General features: G+C 37.9%; 1 protein-coding gene across 3 annotated transcripts in view; it reads left to right on the top strand.

The window, feature by feature from the left end:
• SPOCK1 (SPARC (osteonectin), cwcv and kazal like domains proteoglycan 1) overlaps positions 1–21,812 on the top strand; it is a 585,260-nt gene that overhangs the window by 161,929 nt on the left and 401,519 nt on the right. For all 3 annotated transcript variants that reach the window (XM_070739206.1, XM_070739208.1, XM_070739207.1), the window contains exon 3: positions 4,176–4,221. In XM_070739206.1, the coding sequence (XP_070595307.1) occupies positions 4,176–4,221 (46 nt within the window). The remainder of the gene's footprint in view (positions 1–4,175; positions 4,222–21,812) is intronic.

Below are 21,812 nucleotides of genomic sequence, written 5' to 3'. Positions count from 1 at the left end.
ATCATTTTAATTTATGGAGGAGAAATTAGAACTTATTAGAGCTATTCTTGATAATACTTTGGTATGTTCATGGAAGTAATTTATTCTCTTGCATTGTAAAACTTTATAATGACCAACCTTCTTAAGATCACTCTTTAATTTTGTCCTTTAATTAGAAAATGGCAAAATGAATTCAAGGCTCGGTAGCTTTACTGCTCAGTGTGAGTAAACTACTTGCATGAGCTGCATATTCTTCACTGTAATTGCCTCCTAGTCAATTAAAACTATTTCACACCTTTCTATCATAGTAGAGTCTGTATTCCTTCTCTAATGTTTAAATTGTCAATGCATTATTAATACATAGTGTATTTCTTCATATCTATGAGCGAAAATGTTTTCCAGGCAATACTCAGATTCTCCAATTTTCTATATAGAATTGCCAACTTTAATTTTGGCTTAAGACTGATTTGGAAAATTTTCTCCAATCCAGAACATATATCTAGCATTGTACCCCTGTATAATGGCACGGCAAAAACCAAGAACAAAAATTAAAAAATAATTAAATGCATGAATATATTTAATTAAAATCCATTGTTAATAAAATAAGATTAGCCCTTTATAAAGTACAGTGGTACCTCATGATACGAACCCCTTGTGATATGAATCCCTCGTGATACGAACCCGGGGTTCGGAAATTTTTTGCTTCTTCTTATGAACTTTTTTCGGCTTATGAACCCACCGCAGATCGCAAAATGGCGCTCCGTGGCCGCCACCGCCCAGCTGTCACCTTCTGAAACAGCTGGGGGCTTCTCGGCGTTCTCCCGAACACCGAACCCGGAAGTTCAGGTTCAGGTTCCAGAGGCCGCTGAGAAGCGTCCGGCTGTTTCAGAAGGTTACAGCCGGGCGGCGGCGCTCGGCGGAGTGCTGTTTTTGCAATCGGCGGCAGCGTTTTCGGCTGGTCTGGAGGCTGGAAAGGAGGTGGGAAATCCCAATAGGGAATTCCATGGGCGGAGCTTTGATGTCACGAAGACGTCTGACAGGTTCATAAGACGAGTTCGTAATTAAGTTCGTAAGATGAGGTATTACTGTATATAGCAAGCATCCTTTCTCCCATTTGCACATAGACAGAAATGCATTGTTTATACAAGTTTATACAGGCTTCCCATACGCCAGGCCAGGAAGGAAAAATGAGGATGAGAAAATAACTAGGATGGATTCAAGGGAAAGGAAGGAATAACCTGAAAGGCAGGTATTGGAAAGAATGGAATCCTATTTAGGAATTACAAAAATTTAATTTAATAAAACAATCAGCAAGGTTAAACTGTTCTTCCAAAATTAGCACATTTATCTAATCTTATATCCAATGCACCTATTATATTGGCAGACATTTTTTTCTTTTTATATATGTTCTATTCTTAAGAAATGTAAGATAGTATGTCCCTATCCCTATTTCCATAAGTAATTATGTTTCATATAGGAAGCCTGGGCTGACAGGAATGGAGGTGAGGAGGCAAGGCTGAAGTGCTGTCAAAGCTTGTGCTGTAGCAAACATTTCATGGCTGCAGGAGCTCAGAAAATAGACCAGCTTCTGAGTGCTGGGTAGCTCTGTGAAGTCGTTTTCTCTTAAGACACATTCAAAGCATGTGAGGCAATCATCCCACATCTCGGTAGGTGACTCAAAAGGAGCGAATGACAGCAAAGTGGCTCTCCTGACAAGGACAGAGCTTGGCGGAAGATGCCCTGCGACTGCTCGTCGCCTGGCTAGTGACTAGAACAGTGATTCAGCTTAGTGCGTTTCAGCTCTGAAGTGCTTCAACTCGAAGGTACTTCAGCTCCTAGAGGTGATTCACCAGCCGTTCTATCCAAAATCCTATCCTTTGTCACTAGTGTTTCATTTGGGAAACTTGGGCTGACAGGAATGGAAGTGAGGAAAGGCTTGTTAACCAAGAACATGTTTATTTCAGATTCAGCACCAGAACAAGAACAGCAACTTGCCGGCTGACAGCTCCTTTTATACAGGAGCTGTCAAAACCGGGAACCAATCATGGTTCCCATTTTCCTGCTTGCCAACTGCTTGCATCTTAACCAATCAAGCTTGGCTTGCAGCTGGCTTGGGTTTGTGTGCTGCCATAAGTCTGAGGACTTTACATCCCTCACCTCCCAGATGGAGTATGCATAGTTGGTGAGATAGCAGACTGATGTCCGTTCCCTAGTTCAAGGCCAGTGGCTGAAAAGGGAGGAGCTGGTTTTAAGTCCTCCGGAACGATCTGTGATCCATCAGATGTGATCCATCAGAGTCTTAGTCAGTGCTAGAAAGGTGGAGTCATCAGGCAAGGTAGGCATCATGCCTGTATCGAGCAATGGCTGTGGTTGTGGCTCAGAACAGGCTACCATGGTTCCGGAGCAGGTGGAAATTGCTGAGGAGGCTTGAGCCTGGTCCAGTGGGATGTTTCATTGGAGGGGACTTGACACCTTAATTGGTTAATATTCTGGTGCCATAGCCACCCGTCGGAGAGCTGAACCCTATAAGAGCAGGATCCAGTTAGTTGCATCATGCGATCCGGCAGTTACCATGGGCTATAAGTTAAGGGTCCATAACTGGAGTCCCCCACCGCAAATTCCCTGGGCTGACATTCTGGAATAGGATTTTGTCCACCATTGTAATTGTAGACAGTATAGTTCGGTCCAGAGACGGCAGCCCATTAATAATTCTGTAGGGTTCAAGCCGGTGATCTGTTGGGCTATAAGGTATTTGTACATGCTATTGTGTCAATTGCTGTGCCCCAGGCAGCCCAAAGCCTCTTTAGCTAAGCTAGCTGCTCTTTCAGCCAGGCCATTGGCAGCCGGGTGAGCCGGTACTGTGATGGCATGGCAGATGCCCTGCCTGGCAAGAAACACTTGGAAAGTTACAGCCGTGAACTAGGGGCTGTTATGTGTCTGGAAGCCCATGATTGGTGAACAGTGTCTCTAAAATCTTAAAGACAGCTTCTGCTGAGATGGTACACATCAATGCCAGTTCTACCCACTTAGAATAGGCACCCATGAGGACTAGGAATGTGTGTCCCTGGATAGGATGGGCTAAGTCCACATGAAGCCTAGTCCATGGTGCCCTTGGGGAGTCCCACTCATAGATTGGGGCCAAAGACAGGGCTGGCCTTGATTGCTGACATGCCTGGCATCTCAATCTCAAACCCAGCCCTCTATCATCAGTCCCTCACCAGCGGCAGGACAGGCACCAGGCAGGGAAGCCAGGCTGCAACTGGCAGGACGGGTGTGGGGAGGAAAAACACAGCTGGAAGCAGGGGATTACTTACCTGCTTTTTGAAGATTTCAGCTTTTTTGCTTCTGCGCATTCGCAGAAGCAAAAAGCTGGAAATGGCATATCTTCACGAGAGATTCTGCTTCTGTGTATGTGCAGAAGCTGAATCCCATGCATGCGCACGTGCTTCCGGCCCTATTCTGTTGGTGCCGGGAATGGTAGCCTATCACTGAAGAACACATTTAGTTCAACCTCAGCACCACCGGCAACTTTGGCAGCAGAAGAACAGCAACTTTCCGGCTGACAGCTCCTTTTATCAAATTGGGAACCAATAATACCGCCCCATTTTCCCGCTTGCCGACTGCCCATGTCTTAGCCTATCAGGCTCGGCCTGTAGCCAGCTTGGGTTTTGACATCATCATAAGTCCAAGGACTTTACAAATTATGTCAGGGAAAATCAAACATAATCACATCTGATAAATACCATAGTAACTAAGAATAATAAAAAGTTAATAATAATCTTGATGGAAATGACTAATCCTTATATTGGCTTCATGATGTAAAGTTCAAATGAAAACAGATTCATCACTTCATAAGATAGTAGTATTGTTCATAAATCGATACATGACTTTTAATCATTTAAAGTTTCTAATGGAATAGTCTGAAAGAATTTCATTCAGGTGTTGCCCAATAAAATCTGGCAAATATATTTCTTTGTCAAGAATATATGGGAATATGTTTGTGTGTGTGTGTGTGTGTGTGTGTGTATATATATATATGTATGTATGTATGTATGTATGTATATATATATATATATATATATATATATATATATATATATATATATATATATATATTTGATAATGTGTTCAGGCATGCATATGATTGAAAGAGTGCTTAAAATGTAATTTAATTATATCCATCTTTTTTCATTTAGGATGATTATTTCAGAAGCTGGAATCCAAATAAGCCTTTTGATCAAGGTAAAAGAAATATTGGACTGAAATTGTTTCATGTTATGTATATCAAACTATTTTTCCTGTCTGAGAAGGGAAAAAAAGTATATCACTTTTTAAAATCTTTTAATTTAGACTTTTTTTTTCAGATAACAAGAATTACCTGCTTTTATGTTTTTAAATTTCATCACCAACATGCATTTTAATTTAATTTTGATATTATTTTTAAACTTAGCATTGAGTTAGTTATTCAGAATCTGGTAATGACCTTCTTGAAAATTAACAAACAAACAAACAAACAATTTGACTATTTTAACATTCAGCTCCAGTTTCTTGAAGAAAGAAAAAGCTTGTATTAAAACATATTGGTATTATTTGCTAAGTTTAATGTGATAAAAATGTACTATATGGCTGCAGATGTTCAAATTTATAACTGAAATAATTTACTGATTAAATGTGCTGGAATTAGGATTAGTTTTGATTTCTCAGGCAGGACACCAAAGGTCAATAATGGCAGCAATGAAAGATAATGTTGATCAATGTGTTTTTTGTTTCACCATGAGTTCAAGAATCTTCCAAGATTGATGGTATACCTCTTGATGGACCTAAACAATGTGCCAAAAATGTTTGTCTCATATATAGTACACATAAAAGAGTGAGAGTTATATTGACAGCCAAATGCTGGGCTGATGAGAAATACAGCTTAGCTCTAGGAAATCTTCTGGCAAAAAGAAGGTAAAATAGAAAAAGGTGCATAGGTTAACACAATAATATATATTCTATTGGCCTTAGTAATTGTTCACTACCATTACAACTTTGATTCACAACTGGTAGTCCTGAAAACATAGGATCCGTAATTATTACAGAAAAGCAATTTGACAAGTCCTGCAATATTGCTCTAGCTAACACAGTGCTCTCAGCTATGACTTTATATAGTCTCTTTGGTAACAACTGGTATTTCCATAGAAACTATAGAAGCATGTTCAAAACATTTTGAACTCATTTAAAACTTGTTCTATTTCTTTTGTTCATGCCAAATCTGTTGCTAAAGGATTTTTTTTTGCAAGTGAACATACAGAGACCATTTCTCACAAATGCTAGTTACTATTCTTTCTTCAATCAAGGAATTGATTTTACAAATCTGATCCTGAAATCTTCAGGATGATGGGAGAAAAAAGAAATGGGATGCTGTACTTCTGTGAAAAGTTATGCAGTTTATCTAAATACATCTGTCTTCCCAGAGGAAGCAACATATTCTTGGATAGAATGATCAGCAGAATTCTTTCAAAATCATAGTAAATTATAACCAGGCATGTTATCAGCTTTATTGTAGTTGTGTACATGAGCCTTCAGGTTTAATACTTTTTGCTTGTTCATTAAAAAGTAGAGAGGTTACATCGGTTAGAAAATCTGCAGATTTTAAAACTGACTTCAAGTTATGGCACACATCATACCTAAAGTTGTATTTTCTTCCACTGAAACATAAACATGTAGAAAATTTTGGGGTCAGGAAAAAATACCCCCAGTGTTCCATTGAGTTTGGTCTTTAATTTTTTTAAATTTCATTTATGTATGGTTGTATGTATGTACATATGTATGTATGCATGCATGCTATTAGAAAAATGCTAGGTTTGAGAGCCAGTATGGTGGTGTAATTAAGGCTCTGGTCTACGATGAAGAAAACCTAGATTTCCATATGGATACTGAAGTTTTCCATATAGATACTGAAGCCAATTGAGAAGGAGTGGCATAGTTACTCCTTCTCAGCCTAAATCAACACCAGGCTCCAGAACAAATTGACTGAAAAACAAAAACCCATTGTCATATCATGCTTTCACGAGCTCTGGTGTAAGAACTTGCAAGCACAATACAAAAATAAGTGGACACTATAACTAAGCAAGTCCTAGAGAGGTGGGTTCTTTCTGGTTCATTTTCCCCACTTGACAAACTGGCAGTGATGGCCAGCTGGACATTTTATTTATTTATTTATTTATTTATTTTGTCCAATACACAATAATACACAATGACGGTTATAGAGGTTATATATGCCCCTGAACCGATTGTTTTGGCAGCTCCGTAGGTGGCACCATCTTCTTCTTTGTTTCTCCAAATGCGCAGAAGCTGTTTTTTGCTTCTGTGCATGCTGGGTTTTTAGCACTGTGCATGCACGTGTGTGCAAAGCGCACACTTCTGTGCAACACATAAGGAAGCGAACCAGCAGCGAAGAAAGCCAGAACCCACTCCTGTAGCCATATACTAAGAAAAAGAGTATGATAAAAATGCTAGGCTCCTGTGTTCTTTGGAAAGTGTCTCTTTTTCTAGATTTAAACTAGGATTTCACACAGTCAGCAATATCAGATTCAGATTTTGTATTGGAATATATCTCTGTTCATATTAGAAGTTCAAGACAATTGTGTACAATTTCAAACCATCTTTTCAGTACTTCACAACCATTCCCATCCCTACCATTTATATGCTGGCTATAATTTGTAATTTGGCAGAGGAGATTTGATATTTTCATGCAAATTTGTTAGCATATAATATCATGTTAAGGTGCACAATTATATATTATTGCAATTAACATTTTTTTTGTTCAGTACTTAATCTCAAACTTTTACCCCTGAAATAATACATTAACAGTTAATTCAATTTTTTATGTAACTGTGATTTTTTTTTTATTAAGGGGAACTATTGACTCTAATTTTGTGCTTATTTTTATTACTTGCATTTGTGGGGTTGCTAATGTTCTTTTGCTATTTGCATTCTAATGATGCCAATTCTCTTTCTCTGTCTTTCATGCTAGAATTGCCTTATTTTCAAGATGCTAATCACTCTGCTGTTATAACCAGACTGCATCACCCCCCTCTGTGTGTTTGTGTGTGTGTGTGTGTAGGTCTTCAGAAGCTATTCAGCACATATACACTGATATATAAAAGTGACTTGTTTAAAATTATTGATTAGACTGTACATAATAGGAATGTCATATATTGGGCAATTATCATAAGATAATTGACAGTCAGTATACTCATTTTGTAACTAAAAATGGTGAGGTTTATAGATACAGTGCAGCATGAAGTTATCTTTCTTTTTTACTGTTAGGGAAATAATTTCAGTATAGAGTTCCCAACCTAACAGCATATGTTAGGGATTTACATGGAATAAGGTGGCTCTAAATTAAGGACTCTTATTTGTTCAATTTTCATTTAAATTTAGTCATGAAAATTAAACTGGAATTCAGTCATCAAAATCACACTGTCAAGTTGTATTAACTTTCATTTACTAGTGGGTTCCCATTAACAAGATTTAATTATGTGAGTTAATATATATTTGGTTGGTCTACCAGAAACATAAAAAGATTGTAGCACACCAGGGCACTGAAATTACAAGGATTACATCAAGAACTATATCCTCCATGTATTCACAACATATACCATCAAAATATGGCTTACCGGGATACGTGACTCCATTCACAAACAATTTACTTTTCATTGCCAATCCATTTTTGTTTCTGTATTCATCAGAGCTCTGATGAGAAAAAATGTTCTTTATGATGCTGCTAATTGTATAGACACATTTTAGTTCTGGAAAACTTGTGATGGTAAGACAGGAAAAACAACTGCACTGGCAATATGTAACTTACATTCTTCTTTCTATACTATAAAAGCTATACAGGATAGCTTTGACATCAAATAGAATTGGTAAATTATATGACAAATAATTACATTATTAAAACTACAATAACTTTACAGTGTTTGATATTGTTTCCTAGCTATCATTTTTCATCATTTAATTTCTGGGGCAATGTGATGGCTCACAGTTAAGACACTGGGCTTGTCAGCTGTGAAGCTGGCAGTCTAGTTTCAAGACCTGAGCATCACGTAATGAGATGCGCTTTTGTCGTCACACTGGCTCCTGCCAACTAGCATTTTGAAAGCATCCAAATGTGAGTAGATAAATAGGAGTAGATAAATCCACAGGGACTCCTTTATCATATTTTTTGATATATTTACTGAAGCTTTCGTATTAGGAGGTTTCTCCCCCCATACCCAGATCATGAGTGTAAAATTCGATCACATCACATCATGTCATGTAATGTGTCACAGGATATTTGCCTTTGCAGAGCTGGGGTAGATGTGGCCTGTATGTGATGCATCTGGCCCGTGGGCCCCCAGTTTGTCATCCCTGCCCTACACTTAAGGCTTTGGATAAACAAACAGGGAGAGAGGCAAAAGAAAGAATAATGAAAAGGTATTGATATTCCTTTCCCAGCCTTGTAGATTTACAATTGAATTTAGGAAGGAAAAGATTTGGAAGTTGATGAACCAAAACATTGTATGGTATTTTATTCCTGAACATGACAATTGTAGAATTGAACATGGTCTTGGTTTTAATTTTTGTAGTTGTCTAAACTAATTATCAATGGGTTTTTCTGCTGCGAATAAAGATAGTTTCTAATAATTTGGAATAGGGAACATGGGAAAAGCAATCTCCCTATGCTCCTTGTTTTGTTATATTTCTTCATTAAATCTGAAGTTTTTACATTTGCTCTGTAAGAATATGAATATTTTGCGTGGCACAGGAAATGTAAAGCAATCTGGATTTCTCTTGTATGAAAGGAAATTAGGATGTAAAAAGACCAATTTAATCTTTTCTGGACAACTTCCAGCAGTACATCCCAAAAACTTACATGCAGAATCTGATGATTCTTGTATTTTAATGAAGTAGATGAGATGCTATTAAAGTGTCATAATTCATAATTCAGTCCTATTGTTAAGACTTCCCTATGCCCCGCAGAAGTAAGCAGAGAGCAATATTCATCTTTGTTAGTACAGTATACTTACTGAATCCAAGTTGAACTTCTCATGTTAAAGATAATTATGTCAGGGGGATTGATATTAATTTCATGTAACTACAATAAAGAAAATACATTTATACTTACAATCTCTCACTTTGTTAATTTTCTTCCCCTAACACAGGTTCTAAAAAGGTATTAACCTAATTCTATTCTGGAAAAAAATATTTCCTACCCTAAATTATTTTTCAAATTGTTTATTATAGATTTTTTTTTAGATCAGTTGTGCAAAATAAGAGGCTGTAATGAATGGCTATTTTAAATGAAATAATAATACTAATAAAATCAGTTTGGTCTAGTAGTAAAGGCTATGAGATGGTGAGATGTAGTTTTATTTTAGGCATTAAAACCTGCTGAGTGATTTTGGCCATTTCCCCTATCAGCCAACTGACCTCATAGGGTTGTCATTGAGGGGCATAAAAGAGAAGAAAGGAATATTAGATATTTTTTGCCTAACAGATAATAACAAAGTAGTATATACATAAATAAAAATAGTAGCTGTTATACATACTGTACATAGTACAGTACCATTTCAATTCCATTACTGTAATGGAATTGAAATGGCCAACCCATCAGAAATCACCAGAATAAAGGCTACAACTATCTGGGCATTTTATAGTTGGATAACCCAAGTCTTAACAGCTTAAAAATGTGATGAATAAAGAATACATCTAAGGTGTGAGAAAATGCTAATGACAAAATTGAAAGGTAGAAGCAACATAAAATCCAACAATATCTGGGCCATACATGTGATACTTCACAATGCTGGATTTATTAACTGGGCATGCATTAAACTGCACACTTTGAACCAACAGAACAAGAAAACTGTTGGTCATTCACATCTCCCTAGTGATTTTGATACCAACCCTTCAGAAATGAAGACAGAAGTTTACTTCAAATCAAACAAGAAGAATAGCATGCATTGGATGATTATGTAAAAGATATTGAAGAACAAACAATGATGCAAGTTGAATATTGGAATTTACTAATGTTCAGAAAGCAAAAATATGATTATTAAAATAAAATAATAAAAATACAAACAAAATGCTGGCAAGGAAAAGTATTACATGCTCAGTTTTACAAAAGGTCAAAGGGAAAGTGGATAAAGGCAAAACTGGCAAAGGCTTATTACTGGACTAATAAAACAACAACAATTGCTTGATTTGGTTGTGAAACAGCAAGCTATTCAAACAAATGCAAAAAAGGACAGAACTGAAAAATTATCCAATGTTTCAAAGTGCAGATTGTGTAAAAAAAACAGAAGAAACAGATCATATATTCAGCTCATACAAGAAAATTGCACAAATTTATAAGAAGGTAATAACAATTTTAACTGGCTTCTGGAATTGTATGACACCACAGTTTTAGTTGCATATTATTATAATGTATTAATTACATATTAAAGACTCTATACTTCGAGAATACCAAATTCTTTCCTATAATAGTACAATTCATAATACAGTGGGTATATTGTCTACTTAATAATGAAAATGTGTATGTGTGTTTTCCAATTACTTCAGTTGAGAGAAAGCATATGCATTCCTTATTTTCTATTTATTTGCAAAGGTTCTTAGAGTAAATTGAAAGAGAAAACACCACAAATTATTTTAATGTAACAGCTAATTATTCTTGTTATATTTTAATATTTGTAGGACCCTAGAATAGTCTAAATATACTGCAAATAGTTCTAGATTTACAACCATTTGTTTAGTGACCTTTCAAAGTTACAACGCCGCTGAAAAAAATGACTTACAATAGTTTTTTCACATTTACGACCATTGCAGCAGCCTCATGGTGACATGACCAAAATTCAGATGCTTAGCAACTGGCATTTATTTATGACAGTTGCAAATAATGGGGTCATGTGATTATCTTTTGGCATCTTCCCAAGTCAATGGGGAAACCAGATTCATGTAACAACATTGTTACTAATTTAACGACGGCAGTGATTCACTTATCAACTGTGGCAAGAAAGGTCATAAAAATGGGGCAAGACTCTATTAACAATTCTAGAAATTCTTGTCTCAATTGTAGTCATGATTACAGTGGTACCTCTACCTAAGAACACCTCTATTTAAGAACTTTTCTAGATAAGAACCGGGTGTTCAATAATTTTTTGCCTCTTCTCAGGAACTATTTTCTACTTAAGAACTCAAGCCCGGGGAAAATTTCCCAGGAAATTTGAGAACATCACAAAGGTCTGGCCAGTTTCCTGCCATTCCCCCTTTCATCCCAGCCATCTCGGGCTTTTCTGGCCTGCCAGAGAAGCCTTTCAGTGGTCCTTAAAGAGGCTTTGGCAGTATAGAGCAAATGGAGAGTTTCCTTTCTCTGGGTGCATGGAGAGGGAATAAACCGCTTCACTGTGGTGACTCCCTTACGCTGCCTGCCATACACCCAGCGCGGAGCATCTGGGCGCGGAAAGGCAAAAGGCAGTGCTTCACCCCAGCCGGATTAACTCAGTTTTGGCCAAACCGAGGAGTCACCACAGTGAAGGAAAGGCACCAGCTACAAAGCAGGTGAAAAGAGGGGAGCCCTTCAGCATGGGAAGGAAGAGGAAGCATGTAGCATCAGCAGCATCAGCAGCAGCCACCTTTCAGTCAAAGGAACCGGAGGTTCCCCCCTCTCCCCCACCTGGGTTTCTCTCTCTGGCGCAGTGTATGGGAGGCGGCCTTGTGCCGGGTGTATGGTAGGCACATGCTCCTCCTTGCCGCCTCAGAGTCCCTCTTTTTTTTTAAGCCTTAAAGTTTTGAACTTTTTTGATTCCTCTCACCTCACCTTCTTCCTTCGGCAGCGACTGTCTTCCTCCTCTTCTTCCTCCTCCTCCTCCCACCCAAATTCCGAGCTTTTATTTCTTTCCTAATGGGTTTTCACACATTATTTGCTTTTACATTGATTCCTATGAGAAAAATTGCTTCTACTTACAAACTTTTCTACTTAACAACCTGGTCACGGAACTAATTAAGTTCTTAAGTAGAGGTACCACTGTACTTGTATATTTTAGGATTCTGTGATCCAAGTTTAATTTTTTGTAAACAGTAATTTTTATTCCTTTATTACCCAAATGTTGCATTGCCTCTCGTTCAATGGTGTTGCAAAAATATTCTCTCGTGGAAAATAACTGCCATTCATTCCAGCAGAAGAAAGCAGCGTGGCTCACCAGAGAGCATCTCAGATTCAAATGCTGTTCTGAGATTTCCCTGTGAATGTGACACTGACTAAGCAGGGAGGCCAGGCATACTGGGAACGGAATATAGAACAGGGAAGGGAAGAATATTGAAGGAAGGATGGCGGCTGTATTGATGCTTTCGGTGCTCAGCATGACAGTGAAATCCCAACACAGTTCACCTGGGAAAAATCAGTTCCATCTCAGCAGGGCTGTGGAGACACATCAAGAGCACTGCTTCTTTCTACAATAGCATGCAAATGCTACCTGCAAAAACCCCCACTAGATTAATTATTGATAAGAATGCTATCAATTAACATTTGAACTGTTAAGTTAAATGAACTTACCTAATCAAGCACAAGAAATCTCATGCGCAGTTGCAAAGAAGGCCCATCATCATTCCTAACAGATTTGCAAATTTTCAATACAAACAGATGTCATTAAGCTTTTGCGTTAATGTGCACCGATAAAGAATTAACATTGGTAATTCTTAAATTCAGCAAGCCAGTTTTAGAAGAGTTTATAATTTGTTTGCCATCTGGCACTTTTAAAAGCATCGCTACCCAAAAGACAGAAAAATGGAAAGTGATGAAATGCTTTTTGGACTGTAGAAATATATGTTTTGAATTTAAAAAATATTGTCCCTACTGAACATCTATTATTATTTCTAATAAGCAAAAAAAGAAAATCTGCACAGTAAATGATTATCTACAATTTCCTTCTTGTCTCTAAGGCAGTGTTTCCCAACTTTGGCCACTTGAAGATATTTGGACTTCAAGTTCTGGGAGTTGAAGTCCAAATATCTTCAAGTGGCCAAGGTTGGGAAACACTGCTCTAAGGTGTGGGGAGAATTATAAAATTGCAAGATATAGTATAATTAGGGGTGCAACGGTTTGCTTTTTTGGCCAAGGGAAGTCAGAGTTCAATTTGTGATGGGAAATGGATACAATAATAGAATATTAAAAGATGGAGAATGTTATTTAAGGTTAGAATCTAACCCTTTGTCCAGTAAAAAAAGAGAAAAAGCCTGCTATATGTATAGGGAGTCTTTGACTTACAGCTATTCATTTTGTGACCTTATGACATTACAACTGCACTGAAAAAAGTGACTTATGACCATTTTTCAACTGTATGACTGTTGTAGCATCCACATAGATCCAAAATTCAAGACGCTTGGCAGCTGGTTCATATTGATGATAGTTGTACTGCCCCGGGGCCATGTGATCATTTTTTATGATCTTCTGACCGTTAAAGTCAATTGGAAACCAGATTCACTTAACAACCATGTTACTAACAACTGCAGGGTTATACCATATATATGTAGATTGTTCTGAGTACGAAAACAAATATATATAAACATTTCATACATACAGAATATAGTTGTCGGCTATGAATAAATTAACTGCCTTGAAATGGCCCTGGGTTGGGCTTAGAGGCAAAAAGGAGCTATGATGTTCCTTCAATATACCAGGGTGATCCGACATAAAAAAAAATATAGCCCCTCCCTGGTACAGAGCTGAGGGGATCAGGTCTGGTGGCTCAGCAGTTAATTCTCTGCCTTACAAGGCAGAAGCTGCCAGATCGAATCCCAGTAAGGGTGTGGCTAGCTGATGAGACCAGAACAAGGCCGAAATGGTGCCATCCTAGTCACCCTTAATTTTAAAATTTCAGCTAAAAACATTTGATACATACATACATACATACATACATACATACATACATACATACATATGACGTTCTTGGTATATTCGGGTTTCTTCTCGTGTAGGATTTGGAAATTTCTGGCGACGTTTCGGCAAGGTCCCACTCATCATCTTCAGGCTGGTGTTTCTGTCCTTGTTCTAGGGCGAACACAGCGAGACCTGAGCTGCCTTCCTTCTATAAATACTGGTGGCTGGGTGTAGTTTTATGGCTCAGCAATTGCCTGCTGTGCAGAAACTTCCTGGTGAGTCAGTGGGGTAACACCTGGGGTCGTTGATGTAACTGAGGTATGCTGATTAGTTAATGGTTGTGGATTAGGCGTGATATCCTGCGTAGTTGGAGCTTGCAGGCTACTTGATTGTTTTGCAATGTGTGTTCTGAAAAGCATATATATATATATATGCTTTTCTTTATGTTCTTTCTATTTCTCAGAGACAAATTCGACCAGCAATATAACAGTCTGCAAAGACCAATGTGTGTATTATCACCAGAATATAAAGTGTACTTCCAATCGCATTTAGTCATTTTTATTAAAGAAAATTGACATACCATTTTAGTTTTTTTCTGTTGCCAGCCATCTACCTTTCAGTCAAAAGTAGACAAAGGTAAAATAAAATTCTGAGGGGGAAAATGGAATTACATGACCTTTGTGATTATCTAGAATGGACTTGAAGGAGTTGATATGTGTTTAGGGAGGATTTATGATTGAATACAATGAACAGATGACAGAACAGATTTATGTCTCAGGATCAGAGGTCAGCTTTTATAACTGCAGTTTCAATGTCCTTGTTTGGTTTTGTGTACATAGCTCGTCTCTGAAATAACAGATACTTTTCTCTGACTCAAACAATATACATCCCTCAATACTTTTTAAACAGTAAGAAATATAAGGAATCTTTAAAATAATATTTCATTTTTTAAAAATTGTTTAATTTACAATTAGTATGGCGGGTATAAGATACTATCATTAGCACAGTTTAATCTTTTGCAAGAAGAAATTGGCAGATATGTTTTTTACTTTAATCAGTGTCAATAAAAATGGGTCTTGTGATGGGCATAGTCTTTCACTAAACACCGATTTTCCAAAATCAAAACTACAGATGCTTTCAAGATAATCTCTGCTATAGGCAACAGTCTCCCAACCTTAATCTAAGAGTTTGATAAATAATAGCTGGTTGGAAATACCTCGTTTCATTATAGTACTTTTAACAGAGTCCAGTTCTGTTGTCTCTTCTACTGTAAAGCAATGTTTCCCAACCTTGGCAACTTGAAGATATCTGGACTTCAACTCCCAGAATTGAAGTCCAAATATCTTCAAGTTGCCAAGGTTGGGAAACACTGCTGTAAAGAATACTCATTCTTAGAGCCGCGGTGGCACAGTGGTTAGAATGCAGAATTGCAGGCTAATTCACTGCTCACTCGAGTTCGATTTTGAGTGGCTCAAGGTTGACTCAGCCTTCATTCTTTTATTTACTTGCTTGCTTGCTTGCTTGCTTGCTTGCTTGCTTGCTTGCTTGCTTGCTTGCTTGCTTGCTTGCTTGCTTGCTTGCTTGCTTGCTTGCTTGCTTGCTTGCTTGCTTGCTTACTTACTTACTAATTAATTAATTAGATTTTTATGCCACTCTTCTCCGAGGACTCTGGGCAGCTTTTGAAGTCATTAAAATGAGAATCCAGATTGTATGCTATCCAGATCCAGAGGCAGTGTGCTATCATTGCGAACCACTTAGAGAGGGCTGTAAAGTCATATGGAAAGGTATATAAGTCTAAGTGCTATTGCTATTAAAACACAGACAGAACATCTCATGCTTGAGTGCACTGGGGAGCTAGCAATGTAGAATAACATGGTTTACACATATTTGTCCTTATAGAATTACCAAGGCATGTAAATAACATTGTTCTTATAGAATTACCAAGGCATGCAAATATATTTATTCGTATAAATCACATCCTGCACTTAAATGCAGGATGTGATTTATACAAATAACTTAATGAAGTCCTAACACTTCAGATTCTTCACTATCTCACAGATTACAATCTCCTCCTAACATGGTATTTTGAAAAAATGCATCACTCATACATCCTCCTTTTCTTAAATGGTAATAGCATGCAACACAACTTAACCATATTTTATTTGTTTTTCAATTGTGGTTATGTGATTCCATTTCATTTTGCCAAGTAAACAGGATTATGTCTGTTCCCATTGAAATGCATCACAATTAAGTGGGTATTAGAAGATTAACCTCCTTGGGGATTCAAGAATTCGTATCTGCCCATGAACTATGTTTCCAAACAGCTATAATTCATTCAAAATAAGAGCCAACTTTTCAAGATATTAAAGTACTAGATTCAGAGAAATGTATATTATCTGGCTGACACATGTAGGATTCTTTGAAAAACATTCACTGGAGAATTGTTTGGCTGCTAAAATAGTCCTCTATTTTTTTTTTTGCAAAACTAAAGACTGCTCTCTGTGTGTATTAACAATCTTTAATTTAAATTACAAGTATAAAGCAGGATTAAGAACATAGATAAAGGTCTCTCCTTCAAGCCAAACCTATGAAGTTTTCCAATTACTTTTTCTGAATATATTTTACATCCACACGCATACATCCATTTGTATACATGCAACAGGCATACCCCAAGGAAGAAAAGATAGAGAAATCTGACCCGTCTGATTGGGAGATCCCATAGTACAAGAGAATCTTGACTTTTCAAATGAGGTGTTTCCACTTTTTACACTATACGGAGATTTGATATCTGTGCTTGTTCTCACAACAACTTTTTACACTTTGTTCTGTCCTTGTACTTTTTCTTTCTTTCTTTGATATATCAGCCGTTCATAATGTGCCAGTCATTCAGGCATATAGATTTTCTTTTACTTTGTTTCATTTATCAGCTCTAACTGGTGTCAGGAGATGGTTTATTTTGTATTCTTCAAGTTCCAAGGTGCTTTTTCAGGAGGCAAGTGGACTTTCTGGGTTTTTTTTTCTTTGATGACATTTTGCTTCTCATCCAAAAAGCTTCTTCAGCTCTGACTGGATAGTGGGGAATGGAAGGATTTATAGATCATTCTTTTAGCCCTACATGGCATTGGACCAGATTACCTCCGGAACCACCTGCTACCGCACGAATCCCAGTGACCGATAACAGAGTTGACCTTCTCCGGGTCCCGTCAACTAAACAATGTCGCTTGGCGGGCCCCAGGGGAAGAGCCTTCTCTGTGGTGGCCCCGCCCTCTGGAACCAACTCCCCCCAGAGATTAGAATTGCCCCCACCCTCCCTGTCTTTCGTAAACTACTCAAAACTCATTTATACTGCCAGGCATGGGGGAGTTGAGATATTCCTTCTCCCTAGGCCATTACAAGTTATGCATGGTATGTTTGTGTGTATGTTTGGTTTTATAAATAAGGGTTTTTAGTTGTTATATTATTGGATTGTCACATGTTATTTTTATCATTGTTGTTAGACACCCCGAGTCTACGGAGAGGGGCGGCATACAAATCCAATAAATTATTATTAATTACAGTGGTACCTCATCTTAAGAACACCTCTTCTAATGAACTTTTCAAGATACGAACCCGGTGTTTAAGATTTTTTTGCCTCTTCTTCCGAACTATTTTCACCTTACGAACCCAAGCCGCTGCTGCTGGAATGAAGGGGTTTCTTTCTTTCCCCCTTTTTTGAAAAAAGAAAAGGGAGGGGCAGCTTTGAGGGGGAAAAGACTCCATTTAAATAACTAGGAGAACAGCGTGTTTGCAAGCACTGAAAGAGTGTCTTTTTAAGAAAGAAAAGGGAGGGGTGGCTTGGAGGGGGAAAAGACTCCATTTAAATAACTAGGAGAACAGCGTGTTTGCAAGCACTGAAACAGTGTCTTTTTAAGAAAGAAAAGGGAGGGGTGGCTTGGAGGGGGAAAAGACTCCATTTAAATAACTAGGAGAACAGCGTGTTTGCAAGCACTGAAAGAGTGTCTTTTTAAGAAAGAAAAGGGAGGGGTGGCTTGGAGGGGGAAAAGACTCCATTTAAATAACTAGGAGAACAGCGTGTTTGCAAGCACTGAAAGAGTGTCTTTTTAAGAAAGAAAAGGGAGGGGCGGCTTGGAGAGGGAAAAGATTCCATTTAAATAACTAGGAGAACAGCGTTTTTGCAAGCACTGAAAGGGTGTCTTTTGAAGAAAGAAAAGGGAGGGGTGCCCCCCTTGCCTTTCTTCCTTCCCACTCACCTTTAGCCTAGCCTTGCTTCTTCCACCCACCCCCTTTAGCTGCTCCTCCCTGCCCTCTGTTTGCCTCCCTTCTAAATTTTAGGATTTTCCTGAAGGATTTGCATGCATTATTTGCTTTTACATTGATTCCTATGGGAAACATTGTTTCATCTTACGAACTTTTCACCTTATGAACCTCCTCCTGGAACCAATTAAGTTCGTATCATGAGGTACCACTGTATTATTATTATTTAGAGCAGGAGGGTGTCAAACTCAAGGCTCGGGGACCAGATCCCCATGGTATGCTTAGATCTGGCTTGTTCTGGAAACAGTGAATGGGTGGTCCTCGGTGTCTCTGCCCACCCAGACTCTGTTTGGGGCCCATGCACAGTCTTCCTGACCTCCACTTTCACTGGCAGAGGGCTGCAGGAGGCCAAAAATGGAGCCTTGATGAGTGACATCGAGCTTTCCATGCCCATCCTGTCCATACCCCTGCCCAAAACCCCTGGTCGCCTGAGGTGAAACACAATTCTGATGCGGTCCTCAGTGAAATCAAGTTTGACACAAATGTTTTAGAGAGTCATTGAGACCACTTAAATCCTTTGATTCCCGTCCAGTTGGAGCTAGAGAAACGTCTTTGATAAGAAATTGAATGTCTTCAAAATAAAAAACCAAGAATGTCCAGTTGCCTCCTGAAAAATTACCTTTGTGACAACTATGGTCTGGATGACTGAGAATTCCCATACACTTTTGTATTTTTCAAGCTTTCATTCTTCCCTTTATTCACTTTCTTATGAGTTAGGGATAGAAGGATATAGAGAGAACAGTAAGATTCAAGGAGACAATACAAAAAACATGTATGTTGTAAAAACAATTGAACTATTCTAGGTATTTCCTATCACAGTGGCATAAACTGAGTCCTGTGCTCAATTGGAGTAAATATTCTTTCCCTAAGTATTATTTACAAATAAAATTGGCAATCAGAAGAACAGAAGTAGGAGATTGTACACACGCTGCATGGCTTCCCTATACTACTTTCATTGCTGCTACTGCTTAACAAGCCACTCTATGCACAAAAGCCAACCTGACCTCCTTTTATCAGGGTCAGATGGTTAGGCAGTGAGTTCTCATTTTAATTTCCATAATGTCCACTGTCATTTCACTCCGTAGGAGGAAGACACAATCATATTGCCACTCACAGTCTACGGAGAGGGGCGGCATACAAATCTAATAAATTAAATTAAATATTGGATCTCTCATCAACACTTGAGCTACAACTGCTTATTTTATTTTAGAAAAGTCTATCCAATAACTGCCTACCAAAAGGTTCTTACAAAAAGTAAAAATCAGTAGAACTTTAAAAAAATACATATAAATCTAAGACTTAAAATTGAACTAATCATTTTTAAGTTACTAAAGTTCTTAGAATATGAGCTGCTTCATCTATGGGAAAGGTCATCGCTTAACTACAGCACAGTCAAAAGACTGAGTTAATTGAAGCATTACTTCCTTTGCCTCCACATCTATGCAGCCCATTAGTGAATGACTCCTTGACAAAAAATTAATGTTGGATAAGTCTGTCCACGTTTTCTGTTCCATCAGGATGCTTAACTAGCTTCACATATTAGTGTATAATTTCCTCTGGGGGAAAGGTGGGAAAAAAGATGTTCCCACTCTTCACCACAGTTTAAGAAATATAACTTCATTATCTGAATATAGCAAGCTTGCTTTTGCTTCATATTCAGTATATGAACATGATGGATGAGTACAGTAGTTTAGTAAAACCTGTGAAATTAAAGCATCTTTTATAATCAAATCTTTTTATGTATTATATGTTTAATTGTCATAGACTGAAAGTGATGCACTTCATTTAATAAATACAAATAAAAGTACAAATAAATTTTATTTGTAAATAAAAGTACAAATAAAATACAAATACAAGTATTCTCTTAATACAAAATACAAATAAAAGTATTCTCCTTCTCAATAAGAAAATGAATAATTTGGGAGAGTGGAATAAAATTGGGTTTTCCTTGCAAATCTATTGAGATTAACATATTACTTATTAAATATTTTCTTGCAGAATTCTGTACTCTGTTATCTGTTTTGTGTCATGTATCAAGGTTCAGTTTATTTTATTGCTACTCAAGATTGCACTTGATTTTCAACTTTGGAATTCCATGGTCACCAATGATGAGTCTGATTTTTGTTGTGTGTTTTATCAATTCAGTTTTATGACTTGACATAGACTTCTTCAGTATTAGCTTCCTCCGATTCAGATGAGAGGAAATTTGGATCACTGTGAGACCGAAAGGTTTATTTTTTTATTTCAACCAGGGTTTTTTTGTTATTTTGAAGGTTCCATCCAAGCCCTGACTTTATTAATGAAGTCTATTCTGTTTCTTACATATTTTTTTTGTCCACAGTAAATGATTTAGTACCCATCTGATGCGAAGTGGCCTATTACAAGCCATGGAGTGTTCATTCTTAGAGCCGTGGTAGTGCAGTGGTTAGAATGCAGTATTGCAGGCTAATTCTGCCAAATTCCAGGAGTATGATCCTAACCGGCTCAAGGTTGACTCAGCCTTCCATCCTTCTGAGGTCAGTAAACTGAGGACCCAGATTGTTTGGAGCAATATGGTGACTTTGTAAACCGTTTAGAGAAGACTGTACAGCACTGTGAAATGGTATATAAGTTTAAGTGCTATCGCTATTCTTGGTAGCCTGGCAACATCAAGTTTGGTTCCTGGTTCTAACATTGCATAGTGGTTCTCAACCTTCCTAATGCTGTGACTCTTTAATTCCTCATGTTGTGGTAACCCTCAACCATAAAATAATAAAATTATTAGGAAACTCAGGAGTGGGCTCTAATTTACCCTCACTGACGGTTTACTTCCTCGCGTGCTATGTGGCCATGCCTCGTGTGCACACATGCACATTGCAGAAATTTTTTATTAAAAATTGCAAAAAAAAAGGCTGAAATATGGCAACACAGATACAGTGCTGGAAATTCGACTTCTGTGCATACTTGGAAGTTGCAATGGTACAGATTCCCCCCCCCCAGTGGTTTATTTGAATGTGGTGGTCCCACCTGGAAACAGATAGAGGAGCGATGTCCCATTTCCTAAGACCATCGGAAATATGTGTTTTCTGATTATCTTAGGCAACCCCTGTGAAAGGGTTGTTCAACCCCCAAAAGGGTCGCAACAAGTGAGAACCACTTATTTAAAGCTTTATAGTGTCTTATTTATTTTCTTTTGCCACTGAGCACATCAGCTTTTTGCGTATCCTTTAGATTTTAAATCAGCCACATTATTAACATCAGTACTGCTTATATACATATTTTCATTAGACTTATAAGCTTTTAACCATTTTATCATTACTTTATACAGGAGAAACTGTGTATGTGTGTGTGTGTATTTATTGATTTATTCAATTTTTATGCCGCCCTTCTCCTTAGACTCAGGGTGGCTTACAACATGTTAGCAATAGCACCTTTTAACAGAGCCAGCCTATTGCCCACACAATCTGGGTCCTCATTTTACCCACCTCGGAAGGATGGAAGGCTGAGTCAACCTTGAGCTGGTGATGAGATTTGAACCGCTGACCTACAGATCTACAGTCAGCTTTAGTGGCCTGCAGTACAGCACTCTACCTGCTGAGCCACCTCGGCTCACTTTTGGACTGTTTCTCATGTAGGTTTA

The sequence above is a fragment of the Erythrolamprus reginae genome, chromosome 2, assembly GCF_031021105.1.
Source record: "Erythrolamprus reginae isolate rEryReg1 chromosome 2, rEryReg1.hap1, whole genome shotgun sequence".
NCBI classification, from domain to species: domain Eukaryota; kingdom Metazoa; phylum Chordata; class Lepidosauria; order Squamata; family Dipsadidae; genus Erythrolamprus; species Erythrolamprus reginae.
This window is presented reverse-complemented; position numbering and strand designations above follow the sequence as displayed.